The following is a 19516-nucleotide window of genomic DNA, read 5'->3' as shown; positions in this document are numbered from 1 at the left end:
ATGAGATGGAGGGATGGGGTGGAGAGGTATATGAGAGAGGGGGGTGTGAGTGGGGAGCAGGGTAGTGAAATGGCGGGGGACAGGGCGACTTGGAGGCGATTTGTTTGTGGCCACCCCAAACGGGATTGAGGCGTCTGGCAATAAATAGATAGATAGATAGATAGTTTTCTATGAATATTGGTGTGCATCTAGTGTCAGTTTTAAACCCCTTATCATAGTGCTTGAAGCTCCTCATATGACTTCAGATCTGGACTCCTGTGGGAGATGTTGTGTGCCAATGACTTGGTGTTAATCTCGGAGAATAAAAGAAAAGTGGAGGAATGATTTAAAGTGGAGAGGTGGAATGGGGTATAAGAGTTTAAGAGTAAATGTGGATAAAACAAGTGATGAAATCTAGGGCTGGTGGTGGTACCATCATTGCAGAGGGAGTGCAGTTATGTGCAGCTGGCCACAAGTGTGTGGGAAGTAACTCTACTGTATTTTATGCAGCATTTGTGATAAGTGGGTGCATAAGAAGTGTAGTGGTATTAGAGGTAGCTGGCAAAATAATGCAGATTTTGTGTGTGCAGTGTGTAAGAGGGAGCATGCAGAGATTGAGAGGTGGGAAAGGATTTTCCATACTGGAAAGTCTGTAGAGTGTGTGGAGGAGTTTTGTTAATTGGGGGACATTTTGTGTGCTGGAGTTGAGGCTAGAGTATGGAGTGATTGGAAGAAGTTCAGAGAGCTGCTGCCTTTCCTGACATTGAGGAGGCTCTCCCTCCATGCCAAGGGGTCCTCATATGCAGCATGTGTGAGGAGTGTAATGCTATATGGTAGTGAGACTGGGGAAGTAAAGGAAAAGAATGTTCATAGGATCATGTGTACAGAGATAGTAGTGATTAGATGGATGTACAATGAATCCTTGAATGACGGGCCAGGGGAGATTGTGAATGTAGAATTGAGAGGTAGGATGGGACTTGAATGTATTAATGCTTTGGTGAGAAGGGGTAGATTGAGACAGTTTGGGCTTGTGGAGAGGATGGAGGATGACTACTTGGTGCAGAGGATGAGAGGTGTAAATGGTGAGGGTAGGGTAGCAAGAGGCAGATTGTTAAAAAAAAAAAAAAAAAAGAAAGTGTGTGACCTCAGATAAGTAACTTAATAAGGAGACTGCTAGAGATCAAGCAGCATGTAAAGCTGTCATTTTATTAACCTAGGCTGACACATGCAAGGATGTTGGAGCCTTTGTAAATGAAATGAAATTAACGATACCTCTTAGCCCCTGAATTGTGATACATTTCACTGTATTTGTACATGATTCTTACGGTACATACTGTATTTATCTCTGTTTCACCCGTGTGGCATTGCATTGAGATATTTTTCACTCTTACTTATTTGACACATATTAATTGATGTGAGATATTTTTCACTCTGTGCATACAATCTGTCACAGATTTTTCAGTTACACCTCACAAACATTGCATTGAGGTATTTTTCATACTACAGTATAGTACCATACTTTTTTTTTTTTTAAGTAAACAAGAGAAGAAGGGGAATAAAAGGGAAAGTCAGTAACAAGAATAGAGGAACAGGCAAAATAAAAAAATAATGGTGGAGTCCCAAATGTATGTGGTGTGTTTGGCCTGGTTTGCCTACTGATGTCACTTCATTGTCCAGTTTTGCACTGGTGGTGTGCCTTTGCATCTCTCAGTCCTCCATCTGTCCCTGCCTCCCTCACTCAAGCTTCATTTTTACCTCATTCCTTCCCTACCTCTCCCACCTCATTCCCCCTTTCCTATCTACTCTCTCACACAATCATTCCTTATCTCTCCCCTTCCACCTCCCTTGTTCCACCTCTTCCTTCTGATCATCGTACCTCTCCCTCCCCCCCTTACCCACTCATTCCTCTCTTCCTTTCCTCCTTCCATACCTAGCACTCCTGTATCCATCCTCTCCCTCTTATCTCATCTCTCCCTACATTATTGCCCTTCTCTCCTTCCCTGTGTCACTACTCATTACTCATCCCTTCACAGTCTTCTCTTTCACCCAACACTCTCATGAGTGGCCAGTCTTGGGGTCATGATGTGTTTACAAGGCATCTCCAGCAATTTACATGATGAGTAAGGTTTTCTTTATATTTCTTTTGCTTCATCTTTTATTGCCACATCAAGGGCACAGGGGCCCAGGACTTGGCTACTCAGTCCAGACATTAAGGGAAGAGTGACCAGCCACTCACCTCAGAGTGGCAGTTCATAAACAATACACTTCAATCACCTCTTGGAATCACACCCCTTATGAGCTGCATCAGGGTAGAGCATCATAATTCACTAGATCACCAGCTTTCCATTACAGTAAACAATTATTACAGTAAACAGTCAGTAAATTGCCATATCAGTTGACCTAATGGAGCTTGATGTGGGTGGTGTGTCAAATATTTTCAAGGTTCCTTTCTCAATGATGCAGGCGACACATTAGATGCATTGTTGTGCGGTAAGATATTTTGGTGTCCTATTGTAATGCCTTTATGGGCTCAGTTTGACAAAAGCAGCACAAAATAATAAAGGCAGCAACTTTCTCCTGCATCCAGGGGCCACAAGGGAGACACCAGAAGTTGCTGGCTCAGTCTGTCATGCTTTGCAAACTTTGCATAACTTTTCTTCATTTGGCGTAAATCTTTTTGTTGTATCCAAAATCACCTTTGGAATGTCGTTCAGACTCTGCTGTTACGGTACCTACCTTTTCTTAAGTCTTCCACATATGATTTTTTTTTTTTTTTTAATTACTGTACATTACTGCTGTCATTTTGGACAAATTAAGTATAACCCTGGTTCATATCTTTATTAATAAGGTTTCTGTATATAAAATTGCTGAATAAATTGTCTGGTGGTATGGTTATAAAAAGAAGACAACATTGTGGCAAAGGCATTAATACTGCTGCTCTAATGTGATTGTGGGCTTCATTACAGTGACTGGTGATGATGATGTCCCGTATGGTGCTGCATAGGTGAGTATGGTACAGAATTGCGGGACACTGTTTTTAAAAGTTTAATCCCTTCAGTGAAATTATGCCTTTTTAATGGATGCTAGCTATCTCCAGGCAGTATAAATTCAACTCAAGATAGACTCTGAACTTGGGGGGTTAGACACAGCCATCATGACTGAGGATCTTTGTACATAGGCTGGTGGTTCGCTCTGTTGGCATGCCGAGCATCGCATGTAGTGCCATGCGACACACCCACCATCAGCACCACAGGGAGGAGGGAGATGCCTTCACCCGACACAAAAGACATGTGATCACCTCCTTGATTGGGGTCGGGGCAGGGGTTGCACTCTGGGTCAGCTACAACAATCGCACAGGTAACCATAGACACATAACTGCAGGTACTCATTATCTTAAGTGATTTTCAATTTGTTTTCTTGTGAAGTTGCTAATGAATTAAGTTGTGTTTCACTCTCATCTTAAATGTCAGAACCAACTGCCTAGCCCTGGACTCCTATTCTCCTCATGGGGCAATGTAGGATTGGGTGATGGATGGATGGATGGATTCACTCCAGATTACTCATGTTCTTTGTTTTGAGAATCAGTATAAGGTTTATCAGTCTCTCACAGTACGGTATTCCATGCATGAATGGGTCAGTGCTATGCACACCCAGCTGCTGATGGGGCAGCTTCCCTAGTATGCCACTTCATTGTTCAGGATTCCACCAACAGGGTATTGAGCCATCATCAGGCAACAGTTAAAGAGGTTTTTATTTAGAAGTGAGATCTGGTCTTGTCCAGTTTTGGTAATCCAGTTTGTAATTTTTCCAAAAAATCTAGTTCGTATGGTCCCTCTCAATTTTGTAAATCCTGTAGGATCATTCCTGTGAAATTTGCTCCTCTAGTCCCATCTGGTGGTTTAATGCCAGCCAAATTTTTTCATGTTCTAGCTTTGGTAGGGGAAATGGGGACAGATAAATGAAAATTCTTTCTTTCCTGAAAATATGGTAACAGGCTTCTAAATTAGTATGCTGATTGTCAGATTTTGCCCCAGTGGTAGGTGGTGACTACCATCATCCACTCACTTGAGGTAGTGCTGCTTACTTCTTCCTTCACCTTACCATTCTTTTTCTGTGTCCATCTTCTTCTCTTCTTATTTCTCCCATCTATCCTGTCACTTTTTATTACATTTCTTTCCTTTTCAGGTGGCTTTACATTGGGTGACTAGCCTAATGGTTTCCTGTAAGCCTGGAAACCATTTACAACACTGGGTGGTAAACATATAATGAACCCATACTTGTTTCCAACATGTCAACAGGTGGGTTGGTGGAGGGTTGGTGCCCCTCCCCATAAAATAACTAACTCAAAGACAAACAGCCACCCCTTGCGGGATTGTGGCATCTGGCTATAGATAGACTACAGTATTCCAGTCCCAGGCATAGCTATGGGAGTTTGCACTTCACTGACTTAAAAGATTTTAGCTTTGAAAGTCCTTTAATACAACATCTTTACCCACAGAGGCAGCTAGTTCGTTGACAGTTGCAGAGAAAGAGGAAGAAGGGTTTGGAGGACGTCGCAGTGGGCTTCCAGAATATTCTTTGGATGAGTTATCCAAACATGCCACCTTGAAAGACAGAGTGTGGGTTGCTTACCGGCACGGTGTCTATGATATCACTGATTATATCAATCAGCATCCTGGTAAGTGTTGGAGGAGGGAAGGTGGGAAAGGAGAGGGAGGATAAGAGAGATGGGTAAGAAATAGAAGGGGGGAAGAAGAGAGGTGACAGGTTCCGTATTGGGAAGTAAGAGAGAAGGGAGGAAGGTGGAGAGGCATGGAAGTAAGATACAGTGAGAGGATGGATTCAGTGACTTGAGGAACAGATATGCAGAGAAGTACAAAGGAACGAATGCAGCAACAGACATATTGGTTCTTTTGAAAGCTGTGGGTTAGGATGGAGGGGAGCAAAGGTTAGGAAAGCAAGGAGGGCGGATGGAGTGAACACGTGAAAGTGAGATGTTAAAAAGTGGTAGAGAACTGAGATATATATATTGACAGCTTTAAAATTAACCTTACACCTATCATCACATTGGCCTTAGCTGTCCCTCATGCAGTTCCATTATTGTCCAGGAGGTGACAAGATCATGATGGGTGCTGGGGGGTCTGTGGAGCCGTTCTGGGCACTCTACGCTGTCCACAAGAATCCACATGTCCTCAACCTCTTTGAAAAGTACAGAATTGGTATGTCTTTTGTGTTCCTGTTAGTTGAGGAAGTATATAGTTGGTTGAGAAGCAATGATTGTGTATTCCTGTTGGTTGAGAAAGTACATACTTGTAGTTGGTTAAGAAACAGGGTGTATTTCTTCCTGTTGGTTAGGGAAGTACTTAAATGGCTGAGTGTTTGCCTGTTCCTGCTGTTTGGGGAAGTACATAGCTGGTTGAAAAACTGTGTGTGTTTGTGTGTGTGTGTGTTGTGGAAGTATATATCTGGTTGAGAAACAGAAATTATGTGTTCATGTTGTCTGAGCAGGTAGATAGACAGTTACAAAAAATATGAACAAATGAATATGCTGAAAAGGTGGAGCCAGGATCTCAAAGGCCTGAATGATTGTGTGGCCCATTTCACTGGGCATGCTGTTGATAGTTCTCCCACTTCTGTGGTTTCTTTGTTTCTGAATCCTACCTCACCTTAACACTTTAGGTGGGAATTAGGTTTGGGATTATGAGGATGTTAGTGATGTTGAAGATGATGATATAGAAGGTTACTTTTGCTGAGACTGTTTTTTTCACATAACAGGAAACCTCAAGGAAGATGATGTTGGCTCTTCAGTAAGTGATATGACAGACCCGTATGGTCGTGAGCCACGCCGCCATGTGGCACTCAAACCTTCCTCACGCAAGCCCTTCAATGCTGAGCCACCACTTGGACTCCTGGTGGACAATCTTATCACCCCCAAGTTAGTCTTTAAACCTTTCATGTTAGGGACAACTCTAGTACCTGCACAGTCCATGCTGGTCCATGCTGTAGTGTTTTTTTTTACATCCACGGTCAGTTGCAGTAAAAAAAAAAAATAAATAAAGTTCCATTCATTAGCATTGGGAGTTTAACCCCTTGATTACAGTGATTTTTTTTTTTTTTTTTTTTTAGTCTGTTCTTAGTAATTTCAGATTATTTCACCTACAAAAGACCTCCAGTAAAGGAAGAGTTAATGATGGCCATATATAACCCCTCTAGATCTAAGTCTTCCCTGAGCTGAATAAAATTTTCCTACATTAGCAAGAATCATCAGACTGAAGAGGTCAAGAGCTTCTTTGCCACTTTTCCCAGTTTACAGTACCAGTTGTTTGGAAATTGTTGCGATATTTTAAAACCCATTCTTCACTTGTACTAATGAGGAGTGCATGTACATTGCCATCTTGTTATTTTTCCTCATTATCACCAAGCGGTTTTATTCAGTTTAGGTGGGAGCACTCACCATTCACTCACTCAGTACAGGAAACTCGCCTGGAACACGTTCTCGCCAAATGTGCTCGCAATTATACATGGTTAGTGCTGGGATATGTATAAGATAACGTAAGATTAAAGAACCATTACGAAAACTATATATTTACGCGAGAGGCCTTTGCTAGGCCAAATCCTCGAACATCAGCTCAGCACGCACGGTTTGTTTTGATCACGTGATGTGATTCGCTGTACTGCTTTTCCTCAGTGCTGTATTTGTAAGTTAAATATTTACAGTACTGTTCTGGTAAGTGTATGTGCAAGTTAAAGTATTATTAAATAACGTTCAAGCAAGAAATAAAGTCTTATAACCAGTTTTCTGATAGGCGTCAGAATATTACCTTTTTTATTTGTTAAATATTTGCTGTACTGCTTTTCCACAGTGCTGTATTTGTAAGTTAAATATTTACTATTCTGGTATGCACTTGTAAGTTAAAGCACTTAAAGAAAGTTAAAGTATTAAATAAAGCCTTGTAACCAGTTATAGATTACACACGATCGGTAGGTTCCAAGACAATTCGCCATCATGTCAATTCCCCGTCAAAACATGAACGATTCCCCATCAGGACAATTCGCACCCTGTATGATTCCCCGTAATTCTATAAATATATTAATTAATCAGTATTTTTATAAATATACTTATTATTAATTAATCAATACTTTAATAACTATATTTCAGGGGGATCCATCAAAGTCTATGTTGTCTTGTTATTGTTGTGACGGCGAACTGGCTTGACAGCGAATAGCCCAGAAACCATTTTGCTCCCTAGACTCCCTAAACGTGGTATTTTATTGTTATCTGCTATTGGTAATCAATATGAAGCACTTTAAGTGGTTAGACGGTTTATTTAATGTTATAACTTACAAATACAGTACTGCACAGCAAAACTTCGACATATGAATACGTAAACACAAGGCAACATTCCGACGCCGACTGGTTTCGGCATCGGAATGTTGCCTTGTGTTTAGGTATTTCTATGTTGAAGTTTTGCTGTTCAGTACTGTATTTGTAAGTTATAACATTAAATAAACCTTCTAACCACTTAAAGTGCTTCATATTGATTACCAATGGCAGATAACAGCAAAAGACCACGTTTAGGAGATCTAGGGAGCAAAATAAGGAGTAGTTAAAACTTATGCGGTTTCGCGCCGAACGCGCCATGTTAGGAACGAAACCCACGCGTTGGGGGTGAGCTTGCTCTATAGTGCTGCTTTCGGGTGACTGCGTTTTCCTTCCTTTCTTCTTTCTATCCGTCCTCTTCTGTCTTTCTTTCCTTCATTCTTCCCTCTTCCTTATGCCTTCAGGTGACTCTGCACTCACTCTCTTTGTCTTCTTTCCTTCATTCTTTCCTCTTCTTTCTGCCTATGGGTGACTCTGAGTGACAAGCTAAATGCTTTTTTAGTACACCAGGAAACCATTTACTATGGCGGGTGGTAACCATATAACCAAATTATGGCACCTAGTGGTGTAGTGGGTAATTAAGGCACTCCAGTCGGATTGAGCCTGTGCAGGTTTATATCCAAGGGGTGGTTGGAGTTTATTGCTCACATAATGCCACTCAGGGATGAGTGAGGCTGGTCACTCTCTTCTTAAATGTCAGGAACAGCTTGCCTAGCTCTGGGCTCCTACGCTCCTTCTGGGGCAGCACAGGATTAGATGATGATGATGATGATAGGAGAGACTTTCAACTGGGAGTTTAGTTTTATCCTAGGTAATTCCTTCATTCAGAGTGACACCAGCCATGGGGTTTGTATCTTGAGGAAAGGGATTGGGATAGGGAGAGGTTGAGAGTTTTAACTGACAACTGAAATTATCTCAGGAATAAATATATTAAACTTGTCATTGAACTGAAGGGGTTAATGGAAAATGTTTAATCCTTTCATTATGAGTGTCTTCTCCTAAGCTTATTAAAATTGTTTTATGGTACTGTAGCAGGAATATTATGAAAGGATAATAACTCATGAGCAGTTTACCAGGTGGCTGGAGGTTTTTCACCTGAAATGTTTGTCAGGGTTGTTAGGTAGTCCCCTATAGCATAAATTATAGGGATTATAGTAGCCTAGCTTTATGCCCTCCATTACTTTAATGGGGAAAGAATTGGCTTCCCCCCCCCCCCAGCCTGCCACCAGACATTTAATTAATCTTGTGAGGGGTCAGAATAAATAACCTATCTCCATGTCACTCTGTCCTCTGCCATGAAGCTGCCCTTCTACCACGTCCCATCCTCCCCTCATATACCTCTCCACCCTTACCATCATCTCATCCTTAGTCTCCTTCTTCACCTCACTCACATACACTTTCCTAGCCAGTCTTTCATTCTCCATCCTCTCAACATGGCCAGACAAGAAAATAACTTAAAAGTGCCAATTACCCGTATTTTTCCTTGAAGCTCATCTCCTCCTGCAGGGAATTGTTCTATGTGCGCAACCACCTACCTGTGCCTGAGATTGATGCTCAGACATACGAGCTTGAGGTGTGCATTGAGGGTGGTGGTGGGAACCGGGAGCACACCCTCACTCTGCCAGACATCAAGAAGTACCCTAAGCACACCATCACTGCCACCATCATGTGTGCTGGCAATAGACGGTCAGAGATGACAAAGGTTAGGGTGTAGTTATTATAACTGTCATACAAAATTTCATTGACATTGTCCTGACCAAGGCCAATGCATGCAAGCATGTTGGAGCCTTTATAAACTAAAGGAAATGATTGTTGTCAGTATCAGTTGCTGTACCTAGGAAACCATTTACTGTGCTGTGTGTTAACCTTATAACTGGGGTGTCTGGCTGGGTTAAGTGTCCCCCAGATACCCCTGTCTAAAATCACTAAATTATGGCAAATGTTTCGGAGAGCCTCGGAGGGCCCAACACCTGCCCGGTGCCACAACCAAATGGTCAGATTCACCTGGCCATGCGGTATGTGAGAGATGTAAATAAGAGTGAGAGGGTGGAACTGGTGAATGTGTTCAAGTGTGAGATATGCTGTTCTGGCATTGTGTGAAATTAAGATGAAAGGGTGTGAAGTGGAGGAGTGGGAGGATGTAAAGTGTGTAAGGTCCAGCATGAATGCATGAGGAAGATGCAAGGAAGGAGTTGCTTTGTTAAATGAAGTGTGGCAGAGTGGAATGAGAGATTACAAGTGTGTCAGCCCGAGATGTATGTATGTCAAGTTCAAGTCTCAGAAGGTGAAAGTGGCAGTGATTTTAGCATATGCACTGTGTGAGGACAGGATTGAGACAGAGAAGACAGGTTTTGGGGGAGCTGGATGACGTAGTAGGAGAAATGCCCAGGAGTTGTAAAGTGGTTGTAATGGGTGATATGAACGGTAGAGTAGGCACTGGTCCTGTGAATGAGATAATGGGTACTAATGGAGTACCAGGAGAGAATGATAATGGGAAGCAACTGAAGGATGTGTGTCAGGAAAAGAGGTTGTGCATTTTAATTCTTATCTTAAACACAAAGATGCACATAAATATACGTGGTATAGAGGGAATAGAGATCATGTTGAAAGGAGCGTGATTGATTACGTGCCCATAAAGAAATAGATGCCGGGTAGTGTTGTTGATATGAGGGCAGTGAGAGGAAGATGTGGGGGTTTGTTAGATCATAAGATTGTGATATGCAAGATGAAGCTGAGAGGAGCGGGGTGGACCAAGAGAGAGAGGAGCTCTCAGGGAGAGTGAAAGTCAAGAAGCTGAGGATCAAAGAAATGGCATGTGAATACAGGGCCAGAGTAGGGGAGGAGTTAGAATCAGTGAATGGGAATGAAATGGATCTGGACAGCATGTGGAATGTATATAGGGATTGCTTAGTTATGAATGCTAAAGTGGTGTGTACAACAGGGAGGAGAGGTGCAGCATGATGGGATGAAGAGGTTAAGAGAGCAGTGGAGGAAAAGAGGAAGAAGTGGCTAGAGTGGATACAGCACAGGGGTTCAGTTGAAATAAATGAATATATTGAGATCAAGAAGCACATAAAGAGACTGAGGAAAAAGAAGGAGGTAAATGATGATGTATGAGGAAAAATGAATGCAAGTTACTCTGAAAATAGGAAGTTGTTCTGGAAAGAGGTGTGGAAATGTAGAAATGACAGTGGAAGGAAATGAGGAAGTGTGAAGGATGTAAGTGGTAGATTATTAACCCATGGGGATAAAGTAAGGACAAGATGGAAATAATATTTTGAAAGTGCGATGAATGGGAGTGTAGAGAGCAAAGCGACTGTTACCATGATTGGTTTTGGAGGTGTACAGAGAAGGAAGGAATGCAGTGCCAGGAAACATGACACTCACTGAGATGAAGAACGCTGTGATGCGTCTGGAAAATGGGAAAGCAGCTGGGTTTGATGAGGTGTATGCAGAGATGATTAAGTGTAGTGGAGAGAGCAGAATGAAGTGCTTGTTGGAAATATGTAAGAAGGCATGGATGAGTAAAACTGTCATTAGAGTGGAAAAAGGCAGTGATTGTTCCCCTGTTCAAAAATAAAGGTGGGCAAAGTGAGTACAAGAATTATCATGACATCAGTTTATTGAGTATGGTAGGGAAAGTACATGGAAGAATTATACTAGAGAAAGTAAGAGAGGTAGGTGGTGGCGACCATCATCCACTCACTTGATGTAGTGCTGCTTACTTCTTCCTTAGCCTTGATCATTCTTTTTCTGTGTCGGTCCTCCTGTCTTCCTATTTTTTCCACCTTACTTATCTCTTCTTACTGTTTTTCTTTCCTTTACGGGTGGCTTTACATTGAGTGACAAGCCAAATGGTTTCCTGAAAGCCAGGAAACCATTTACAACGCTGGGTGGTAACCATATAACCAAACCACACGTGCTCCCTATGTGTCAACAAGTGGGTTGGTGGAGGGTTAGTGCCCCTCCCCGTAAAACAAATAACTCAAAGTCAAACGGTCACCCCTTATGGGATTATGGCGTCTGTCAATAGACAGATAGAGAGAAGAGAGATATCAGAAGTCCTAATGAATGACGAACAGGGTGGCTTTAGGAGTGGCATAGGATGTGTGGATCAAATATTTTCAGTAAGATGGATAGCAGAGTAGGTATGTGAGAAAGACTGTAAGATGGTTATGGCATTTACGGATCTGGAAAAAGCATTTGACAAAGTAGGCAGAGAAGGATTGTGGATTTTTTAGAGCATGTACACTGTAGATGGTAAACTGCTAGGTGCTGTCAAGAATTTTTATGACGGGATTGAGGCATGTGTAAGGGTAAATGGGCATCTAAGTGATTGGTTCACGATAAATGTAGAAGTGCAACAAAGTTGTGTGATGTCCCCATGGCTGTTCAATATATACATGGATGGGGTGTTGAGAGAAGTAAAAACACGAGTAATGGAAAGGGGAATGGCGTTGGTAATGAATGTTGATGGATGGAATATCTCAAATTTGTTGTATGATGATGATGATGTGCTGCTTGCAGATACTGGACAAGAGCTTGGTAGACTAGTGCAAAGTTTTGTAGATGTCTGTGAGTGTCGTGCCTGAAGAGTAAATGTAGTAAAGAGTAAATTGATGGTTATTTAGAGAGAAAGTGACTCCCTGTGTGATGTTACAGTGAATGGAGAGAGACTAGAATTGGTGAGAGAGTTCAGATACCCAGGTACAATGATAGAAAAAAGTGAAAAATGTGCAAAAGAAGTGGAAAGTAGAGTGACACAAGGAAGGAAAGTAGCTGGTGCCATGAAGGCCTTGATAAAAAACAGAGGCTTGAGTGTTGCAACTGTGCGAGACTTACATGAAGGAGTGTTAGTGCCAACTTTAACTAATGGGTGTGAGACTGGTGTGGCATGAAAGTGAAAAGTCAATAGTGAGAGCAGTGGAGATGGGACTGCTGAGGAATGTATGTGAAGTACAGAGAGTGGATAGGATACGGAATAAAGTGATTCGTGAGAGATGCAGAGTGAGGAAGTCTGTGAACCCTAGAATCGGAGAGAGTGTACTGAGATGGTTTGGTCATGTGGAGAGAATGGATGACAGTAGAGTGAAAAAGGCACATCCGAGTGAATTGGAAGGAGGGAGAAGGCGAGGTAGGCCAAGAAGATGGTGGGATATGATAGATGAGTGTGCGAGGTCTTTAAGAGGTAGGGAAGTTGGTGAGGCCAAGGGACTGACAAGAGACCGAGCTGGCTGGATGACTTTTGTGTGGAGAAGCGCATAACCAGGGATTTGGCATCCTTTTTTTAACGTGACCGTGTTTGGATTGGCTCCATCAGATAGGTGTATGTGAATATACAGAATGTGGTGAAATTTTTTTTGGCATATCAGATAGAACCAGGATTCAGGGAGCTTGAATGATGAGAGAATGGAAGCGTGGCCTATTGGACTGGGCAAATTTGGGTTGTCTGGACATTGCTGTTCTTCACCCTGCCCTAGGGTGGGAAAGGAGGTCTGGGTGATGATGATGATGATGATGATCGTGATCATGATGATCATGATAATCAGTATCCTCCCTCTTCCATGTCATCGGTCAACTTCATCGTCATTGTTATCTTGATCATCATTGTTTTCTTGTGACAAATGATATCAGTGATGATAATGTCAGCTGACCACAAGGAAGATGATCAGTAAGGATTCTGCATGATGATACCGGTAATCCAATTTCCACGGTATTTTGATGGTTAGGTAGGAACGAGAAGTATGAAAACAGAAATACCAGTAAAACAAACAAACAAACAAAAAACTTTAAAGGCAGAACAGTTTTCAAACTTAGTGAGTACTGTACTGGTTGTTATTGTTGTTTTTAAGGTTTCCTGTTAAAAGACCCATTATGGGCAACTTGTAAAACTTTACCTAAGAGCTCTTCCATAATTTGAAGAAAATCATCTGGAGGTAGCACAAGAAAGTGAAAGGGACATCATCATATTAAAAGGGTTAAGATATAATAATACTTCTGAATTCTGTTGGGCAAGGCTATCTAGAGGTTGGTGAGATTTCCACCCCCATCTTCCCCACCCTGTTAGTTGCCTCCTGTGACATGCAAGGAAGACATGGGTGGCATTCTTTATCCCCTCACCCCAGGGATAAGGTTTTAGATGTGTGATATGTCCTGGGAAGTTTGGTTGGGATGATGGTGATGAAAATGATGATGATTTATAATGATGATGTGAAAGACTACTGCTACCTAATTCCTTACCTCTTCTCTTAGGTAGGAATTAGAGATGGGATGATGATATAAAATACTTTGTATTCTTTTCTACTGCTGGGCACAATAGAAAGCTACAGTAATGTAAAAGTTTCCCCAGTTTGCAGAAGCAGTTATATGGGAAACAATGTGCTAGTTTAAAACATATACCTGACTTAAAACAAGGTTTTCAATTATGTATAACATATAGCAGTAATAGTAATGTGTGCTTGTTTATTTTTTGTGTGCAGGTGAAAGCAGTGAAGGGGTTGAGCTGGGGTCAGGCAGCCATTGGTAATGCTACATGGAGCGGCACACGGCTGTGTGATGTACTGAAAGACTTAGGGGTGACAGAAGCAACTACAGATGCTTTACATGTACAGGTAACCCTATCTTACATCTTATTTTTATCTTTTTATCTTTACTTTTAGCATACCTGTGGTCACTTCACCTTTTAACTGTCACCATGCCACAACTTACGGCATTTCACCCCACCATACCTTACCTCACCTTACCAGGGTTGATGCAGCTTTAGGGTCTGGAAGCAAGCATCTTTACAATATCTTTTAATTTTGGTTTGATACTAGAAATGTTTGGTGTAGTTTGAGGATTTTGATGGTGTACAGTAATTTTTTCATATTATTAGTGGAGTTTATGAGTTAATACAGAAATCTTTATGCTACAGTAACTTGTTATATGGTGAGGTATTGATACAGAAAAGCTAACCATATCTTTTCTCATATTTGCCACAGTTTGAGGGTCTAGACACAGACCCGGCCCACATGCCATATGGATCGAGCATTCCCATTGAGAAGGCACTTGACCCCCATGGTGATGTTCTGCTGGCATATGAAATGAACGGGGAGCCCATCCCACGTGACCATGGCTTCCCACTCAGGGTGGTGGTGCCAGGGGTGGTTGGGGCAAGGAATGTTAAGTGGCTTGGTGAGCTGAAGTGTCATGTGGCAGTATTATTAGCTCACTGAGTGCAGGGACATTTTTAAGAATTATATTCTTATAATTTTTTCAAATTAGGATAGACTTTTTGAAATGGAGGGGTTACGTAAAGCCATAGTGAAGCCCATTCAATAGGGGAAACCTTTCCTAAATTGAGTAAACCATCTGGAGGTAGCAGGTAAAAACTAAAAAGATGTTATCTGAACTCCAGGCAAAAAAAAATTTCCTTTATCCACTTGCAGGTGTAGAGCCCTAAGACTAATTTACTGTTGTCCAGAACATTCAGCCTGCCCAACCCAAGGATGTCATATTTATTCAATACCCACCACTACTAAACAATATTCAGCTTCAGAGAGCATTCTGCTATTATAGTGAAAGAGTTAATTTTGGCTATATTTACTCCTCTAGTTCAAAAGTCTGTCTTAAGTTAAATGAAATTGCCAGGTTATGACAAGAATGAAATAAGAAAGAAATCATTAAGATGTACAGTAGTTAAGGGCAGGAGGCTGACATTCCCCGGGAGCTTCAGAATCTTTCACAAAGCAATACTGTCACACCAACTGGTGCCTTTAACTTATCAGCTAGATCAGTTGTATAATAATAACCAGAAAAAAATGCGAAATTAAAATTTCTGGTGTCATTTACCTCATCACCTTTATTTCACCCCCAGGAAGGATCATAGTGTCAAAAAATGAGTCAGACGCCCACTGGCAGCAGAATGACTATAAAGGGTTCGCACCAAATGTTGATTGGGATACAGTGGACTTCAAGAAATCGCCGGCCATTCAGGAGTTACCCGTCATATCAGCCATTTGTGAGCCACAGGAGGGGGCCAAGGTGAAGGTTAAGGATGGCAAGGTGAAAGTCAGAGGTGAGTTGGGTGCATGAATGGATATGTATATATTGATGGAAAGAAATGAAAGGGAATGGAATGAGAGTGAAAAACACAGAGGGGAGGGGTGAGATATGAGAGATCAGCCTTGTGTCTACTTGGCTGGGCGCCACGGGGCGCCACAGAGCACTTTGATGGTAGACAGAATTGCTCGGCGTGCAAGTTTTTTCCCGTCCGCCAGGTGAAGAGAGCGAAAGAATAAGGTGGATCAGTCGGCGAGCTTCCCTGTTTGTAAACAAAGAAGATGGTGAGCACTTCAACTCCATACTACAAGTGCTTCAACTGTGGACTTCTTTCTCTCCTATGAGGAAGTTGAACTTCATCAAATTCATTAAGTAGTGAAACACTAAAGATTCTCTGGGTAGAGTGACTAGTTTATAGGTTTATTTTAAAACCGCTATGAATGTGTTGGTGACTAAGCACCTATCTCTAAATTAAGACGAAGTATAATGCCTCCCATCATCATCCCGTATATAAGAATGGTTATTAATGTGTTAAATGGAAGTTTTGTTGACACTTGAGCATACAAGCTTTATCAAATAATCTTCATCAGTCAGTGCTTGATCAGCAGCCTCTGCCATCTTGAATGTTTTGGTTGATCAGCTGGTCTGTCTACTTGGCCAAGCTTTTTTCCACTCGGTCTGCAGCACGTGGTATTGCCCAAGTAGACGCAAGATAGTGTATGAGAGAGGGAGAGGCATATGACAAAAATGTAAGTGGCAGAACCATGAGAGAAAGATGTATGACAAGAGGAATGGACGAGAAAAACAGGTTGATGGGAGAGGAAGTGTGACAGAGAGATTGAGATGAGAGAGTTAGTTAAAGTTTAGTAAAAATAGTCTCAGAATGAAAGCTGTGCACTACAGCTTTGCGTCCAGTGATTTATTTTGAGTGCAAGATTCTTGTATACCTAATGAAGTTTGTTTGGAGGTGTACTGTATATGAGTGGAGTTGCACCCCATTTAACTGGATAGATGATGGAGTTAATCTGTCCCACAGGTATATGTGAAATGCATCAATAAAGAAAAAGTTCAGTAGGCCTATAGGTAAATACTTGCTGATGCTTTGCAGGTGATGTGAGGCTAGGATTCCAGAGAAGGCTAGGTTGATGTGCAAATGATATTTTAAACTCCTACCTGACCATTATTTCATGGATGGGAATAAAGGTTGGGATGACGATGACGATGGTGATGGTGATGAGGATGAAGATGTATAACCATTGACCCCTTCTTCCCTGTTAGGATATGCATGGAGTGGTGGTGGCCGAAAGATCATACGCGTTGATGTGTCGAGCGATGGTGGGCGAACCTGGCAGGCAGCAGACACACTTAGTTCTGACCTGTCCCGTCACCCTCGTGCCTGGGGTTGGACCCTGTGGACAGCTGAGGTACCGGTTAATACAGGTGGGCAGGTTGAGTTGTGTGCCAAAGCTGTTGATTCACAGTACAACACCCAGCCAGAGAACTTTGAGAATATTTGGAACTTGCGGGGAGTCCTGGCTAATGCATATCATAGGGTGCACATCACGTCTGTCAAGTAAGGCTTATCTCCGAGTTTCTTAGTTCTTCCACTGCTTCCTTCATTCTGACTAATGAATTTAAGGGTAGGTGTTGTCTTCATGTCTTTTCCTTCACACTTTTCCCTAATCAAGCCAGTTTTGTTTTTGTTGCATATTTCTGTTTCTTGTGTTCAGGTTGGTTACTCAAGGGTTGTATGTATTGCTTTCCCTTCTCTTCTCTGTAGTGTTATTTTGTCTTTTCCTTCCACTACTTCCATAAGCTAAATTGGTTTTGTTGCTAATATTTTCTGTTTCTCCATGTTTCCAATTTTAAAGCAGGTTATTTAAGAATCATACTCCTTGTTTTGTGCATCATTCATTCAGGCTGGTGAGTCAAGATTTTGTTGCTCTTCGTTCCATTATTAGGCCAGTAAGGTAAAGGCTTTGTTGCTATCTTTTTTTTTTTTTTTTTCCCCTTCATTTGAGACAATGTTTGAGACTTTATTGCTCTCATTATTCCCTTTCTTTGCATTGTGCCTCCTTTACTGAAGCTGGTGATTTGAAGGTTTTCCTACTTTCATGTTCTTTTTCCTCTGATGAGGCTGATGCTTTAAGATATGTTCTCTCATTTTTCTCATCCACTTCACTTCCTTGATTCATGCTAGAGAATTAAGGGTCATCTAATTTTCTCTCTCCTTCAGCTGTGAGTTTAGTGTCTCTGATATTTAAATACCTAGGTTATGTTGCTCTGGATTTGGCAAAGCAGATCAAGTTTCCACTGGTGTTTAATTGTCAACTTAACTCTTCAGTCCAGTGATGTAATTTTTATTGTGTTGCTGCCCCCAGCAGATTTTACTCACCTTAGGATAGATCCTTAGTACAGTATAAGTCCTGTAATCTGAATCGCAAGGGACTGAGGGTCTTTTGGACTAGTGTTTTTTTTGGACTATTTGGAGGAACCTTTAAAAATATTAGAAATACATGTACTTGTATGTACATGATATCCAAGGGGTGGTTGGGGTTGATTGCGCACGTAATGCCACTCAGGGATGAGTGAGGCTGGTCACTCTCATCTTAAATGTTGGGACCAACTGCCTAGCCCTGGGCTCCTACATTCTTCATGGGGCAATGTAGGATTGGATGATGGATGGGTGGATGGATGGATTATTAAATAAACACTTTAAAAACTGATATGGGTTATTTATGCATAGAAATGTAGATGAATAGTTGCTTGCAGGTACATCCAAGTCCAAGGGCAAGTCCAAGCCAGATAAATCCTTAGATGAAGCCCAGAAAAATTTGAAGAAAGCCCAGAAACTTTTAAAAAATTTGCCTTGAAAAATTTGGAGTTTTGGGATATTTGAATTCTTGGTAGTCAGATTAGAGGACTTTTACTGTAGCTGTGGGGTTAATGAAGGCTTTATCTAACCCCTCCAGTTCTGAATGTCTACTATAAGCTGAATATAATCATCAAGAAATGGCAAGGACTGAAACTAAAAATCAAGGAGGAAAGAATGAAATGGAAATTACATTATAGAATTGGATAGGTTAAGCTTCTAGTGTTAATTTTTCCTGTCTGTTTCCCAGCCTGTATACCTCAGACAAGGATGGTTTGTGGCCAGTGATAATAGTGCTGCAATGTTGTCTTATTGTCCAGTCAGGGTAAATTAATTGATGGGTGCATTTGTTACCTGTTGTAAAGTATTTATATAAATGGATGAATAATTTTGTAGTGTGTTGGTGGTGAGCAGGGAGCTGTAGCACTACTACCAAGTTTTTTTTAATCAAATTCGAAGATGCACTTGACAGGTTGGTGATGAGTGGCTGAATGCAACATGTCTGAATAACATCTTGGTATTTCAAATAATTACCGGTGATGTGAATCAAAACTAATTGACTGACCCAAATACAACAGTATTATTCGGACATGTTACATTCAGCCAATCATCACCAACCTGTTAAGTGCATCTTCGCCTCGATAAAAAAAAAAACTGAGTGTAGATGAATTTTGAACCAGTATGAAGTAGAATTTAGAATAGATGAAAAATTGGTAGTTTAGTGCTAGTGCATTTATTGGGTTGAAATACTAGAGTAGATAAAATTTTGATAGTTGATCTTTAATTGCATTTAATTGTTCACCATACACTGTACTTTGTACTGAGAGTGATCTTTGATTCTTGTCCCCCAAAAGATCAGAGAACCATATGGTAATTTACATCTACTTGGGAAAATAACGAATGTGATGGTTCTTGGAAAATTATATTATGAATATGGAAATTGTGATGATGCTTTGCAAACATGATGACGGAGATGATGGTGATTGTGAGATACTGATGTTTGGGAGACAGTTAGGTGGTTCATCTGAACATAAACCCACTGGACTGCTAGTCGAAGTTGCCCTTCCCCTGCAGTCCACCATTGCCATTTCAAGAGATAGGGAATTGTGGGACTGCCTAGTTTATGATAGTGTCTCTGCATGAAAGTGTAATTCCTCATCACTATTGGTGATACTTTGTAAATATAATGATTCAGGTGGTGGTGATCATAATTGTAATATTGATGGTGGTGGTAATAGTTTGCT

General features: G+C 41.3%; 1 protein-coding gene across 1 annotated transcript in view; it reads left to right on the top strand.

The window, feature by feature from the left end:
• Positions 1-17843, top strand: part of shop (sulfite oxidase) — a 30232-nt gene extending 12389 nt beyond the window's left edge. The window contains exons 4-12 of the mRNA XM_080277356.1: positions 3158-3336; positions 4478-4657; positions 5088-5198; positions 5755-5914; positions 8867-9062; positions 13840-13971; positions 14341-14533; positions 15216-15416; positions 16679-17843. Of these exons, the coding sequence (XP_080133482.1) occupies positions 3158-3336; positions 4478-4657; positions 5088-5198; positions 5755-5914; positions 8867-9062; positions 13840-13971; positions 14341-14533; positions 15216-15416; positions 16679-16977 (1651 nt within the window). The 3' untranslated portion in view covers positions 16978-17843. The remainder of the gene's footprint in view (positions 1-3157; positions 3337-4477; positions 4658-5087; positions 5199-5754; positions 5915-8866; positions 9063-13839; positions 13972-14340; positions 14534-15215; positions 15417-16678) is intronic.
• The last annotated feature ends 1673 nt before the right edge of the window (positions 17844-19516 follow it).

Source organism: Coenobita brevimanus, chromosome 69, assembly GCF_032717465.1.
Source record: "Coenobita brevimanus isolate Jiangsu-jjx chromosome 69, ASM3271746v2, whole genome shotgun sequence".
In the NCBI taxonomy this organism is placed as follows: Eukaryota; Metazoa; Arthropoda; class Malacostraca; order Decapoda; family Coenobitidae; genus Coenobita; species Coenobita brevimanus.
Note: the sequence above shows the minus strand (reverse complement) of the source record. Positions and strands in the feature narration are given on the sequence as shown.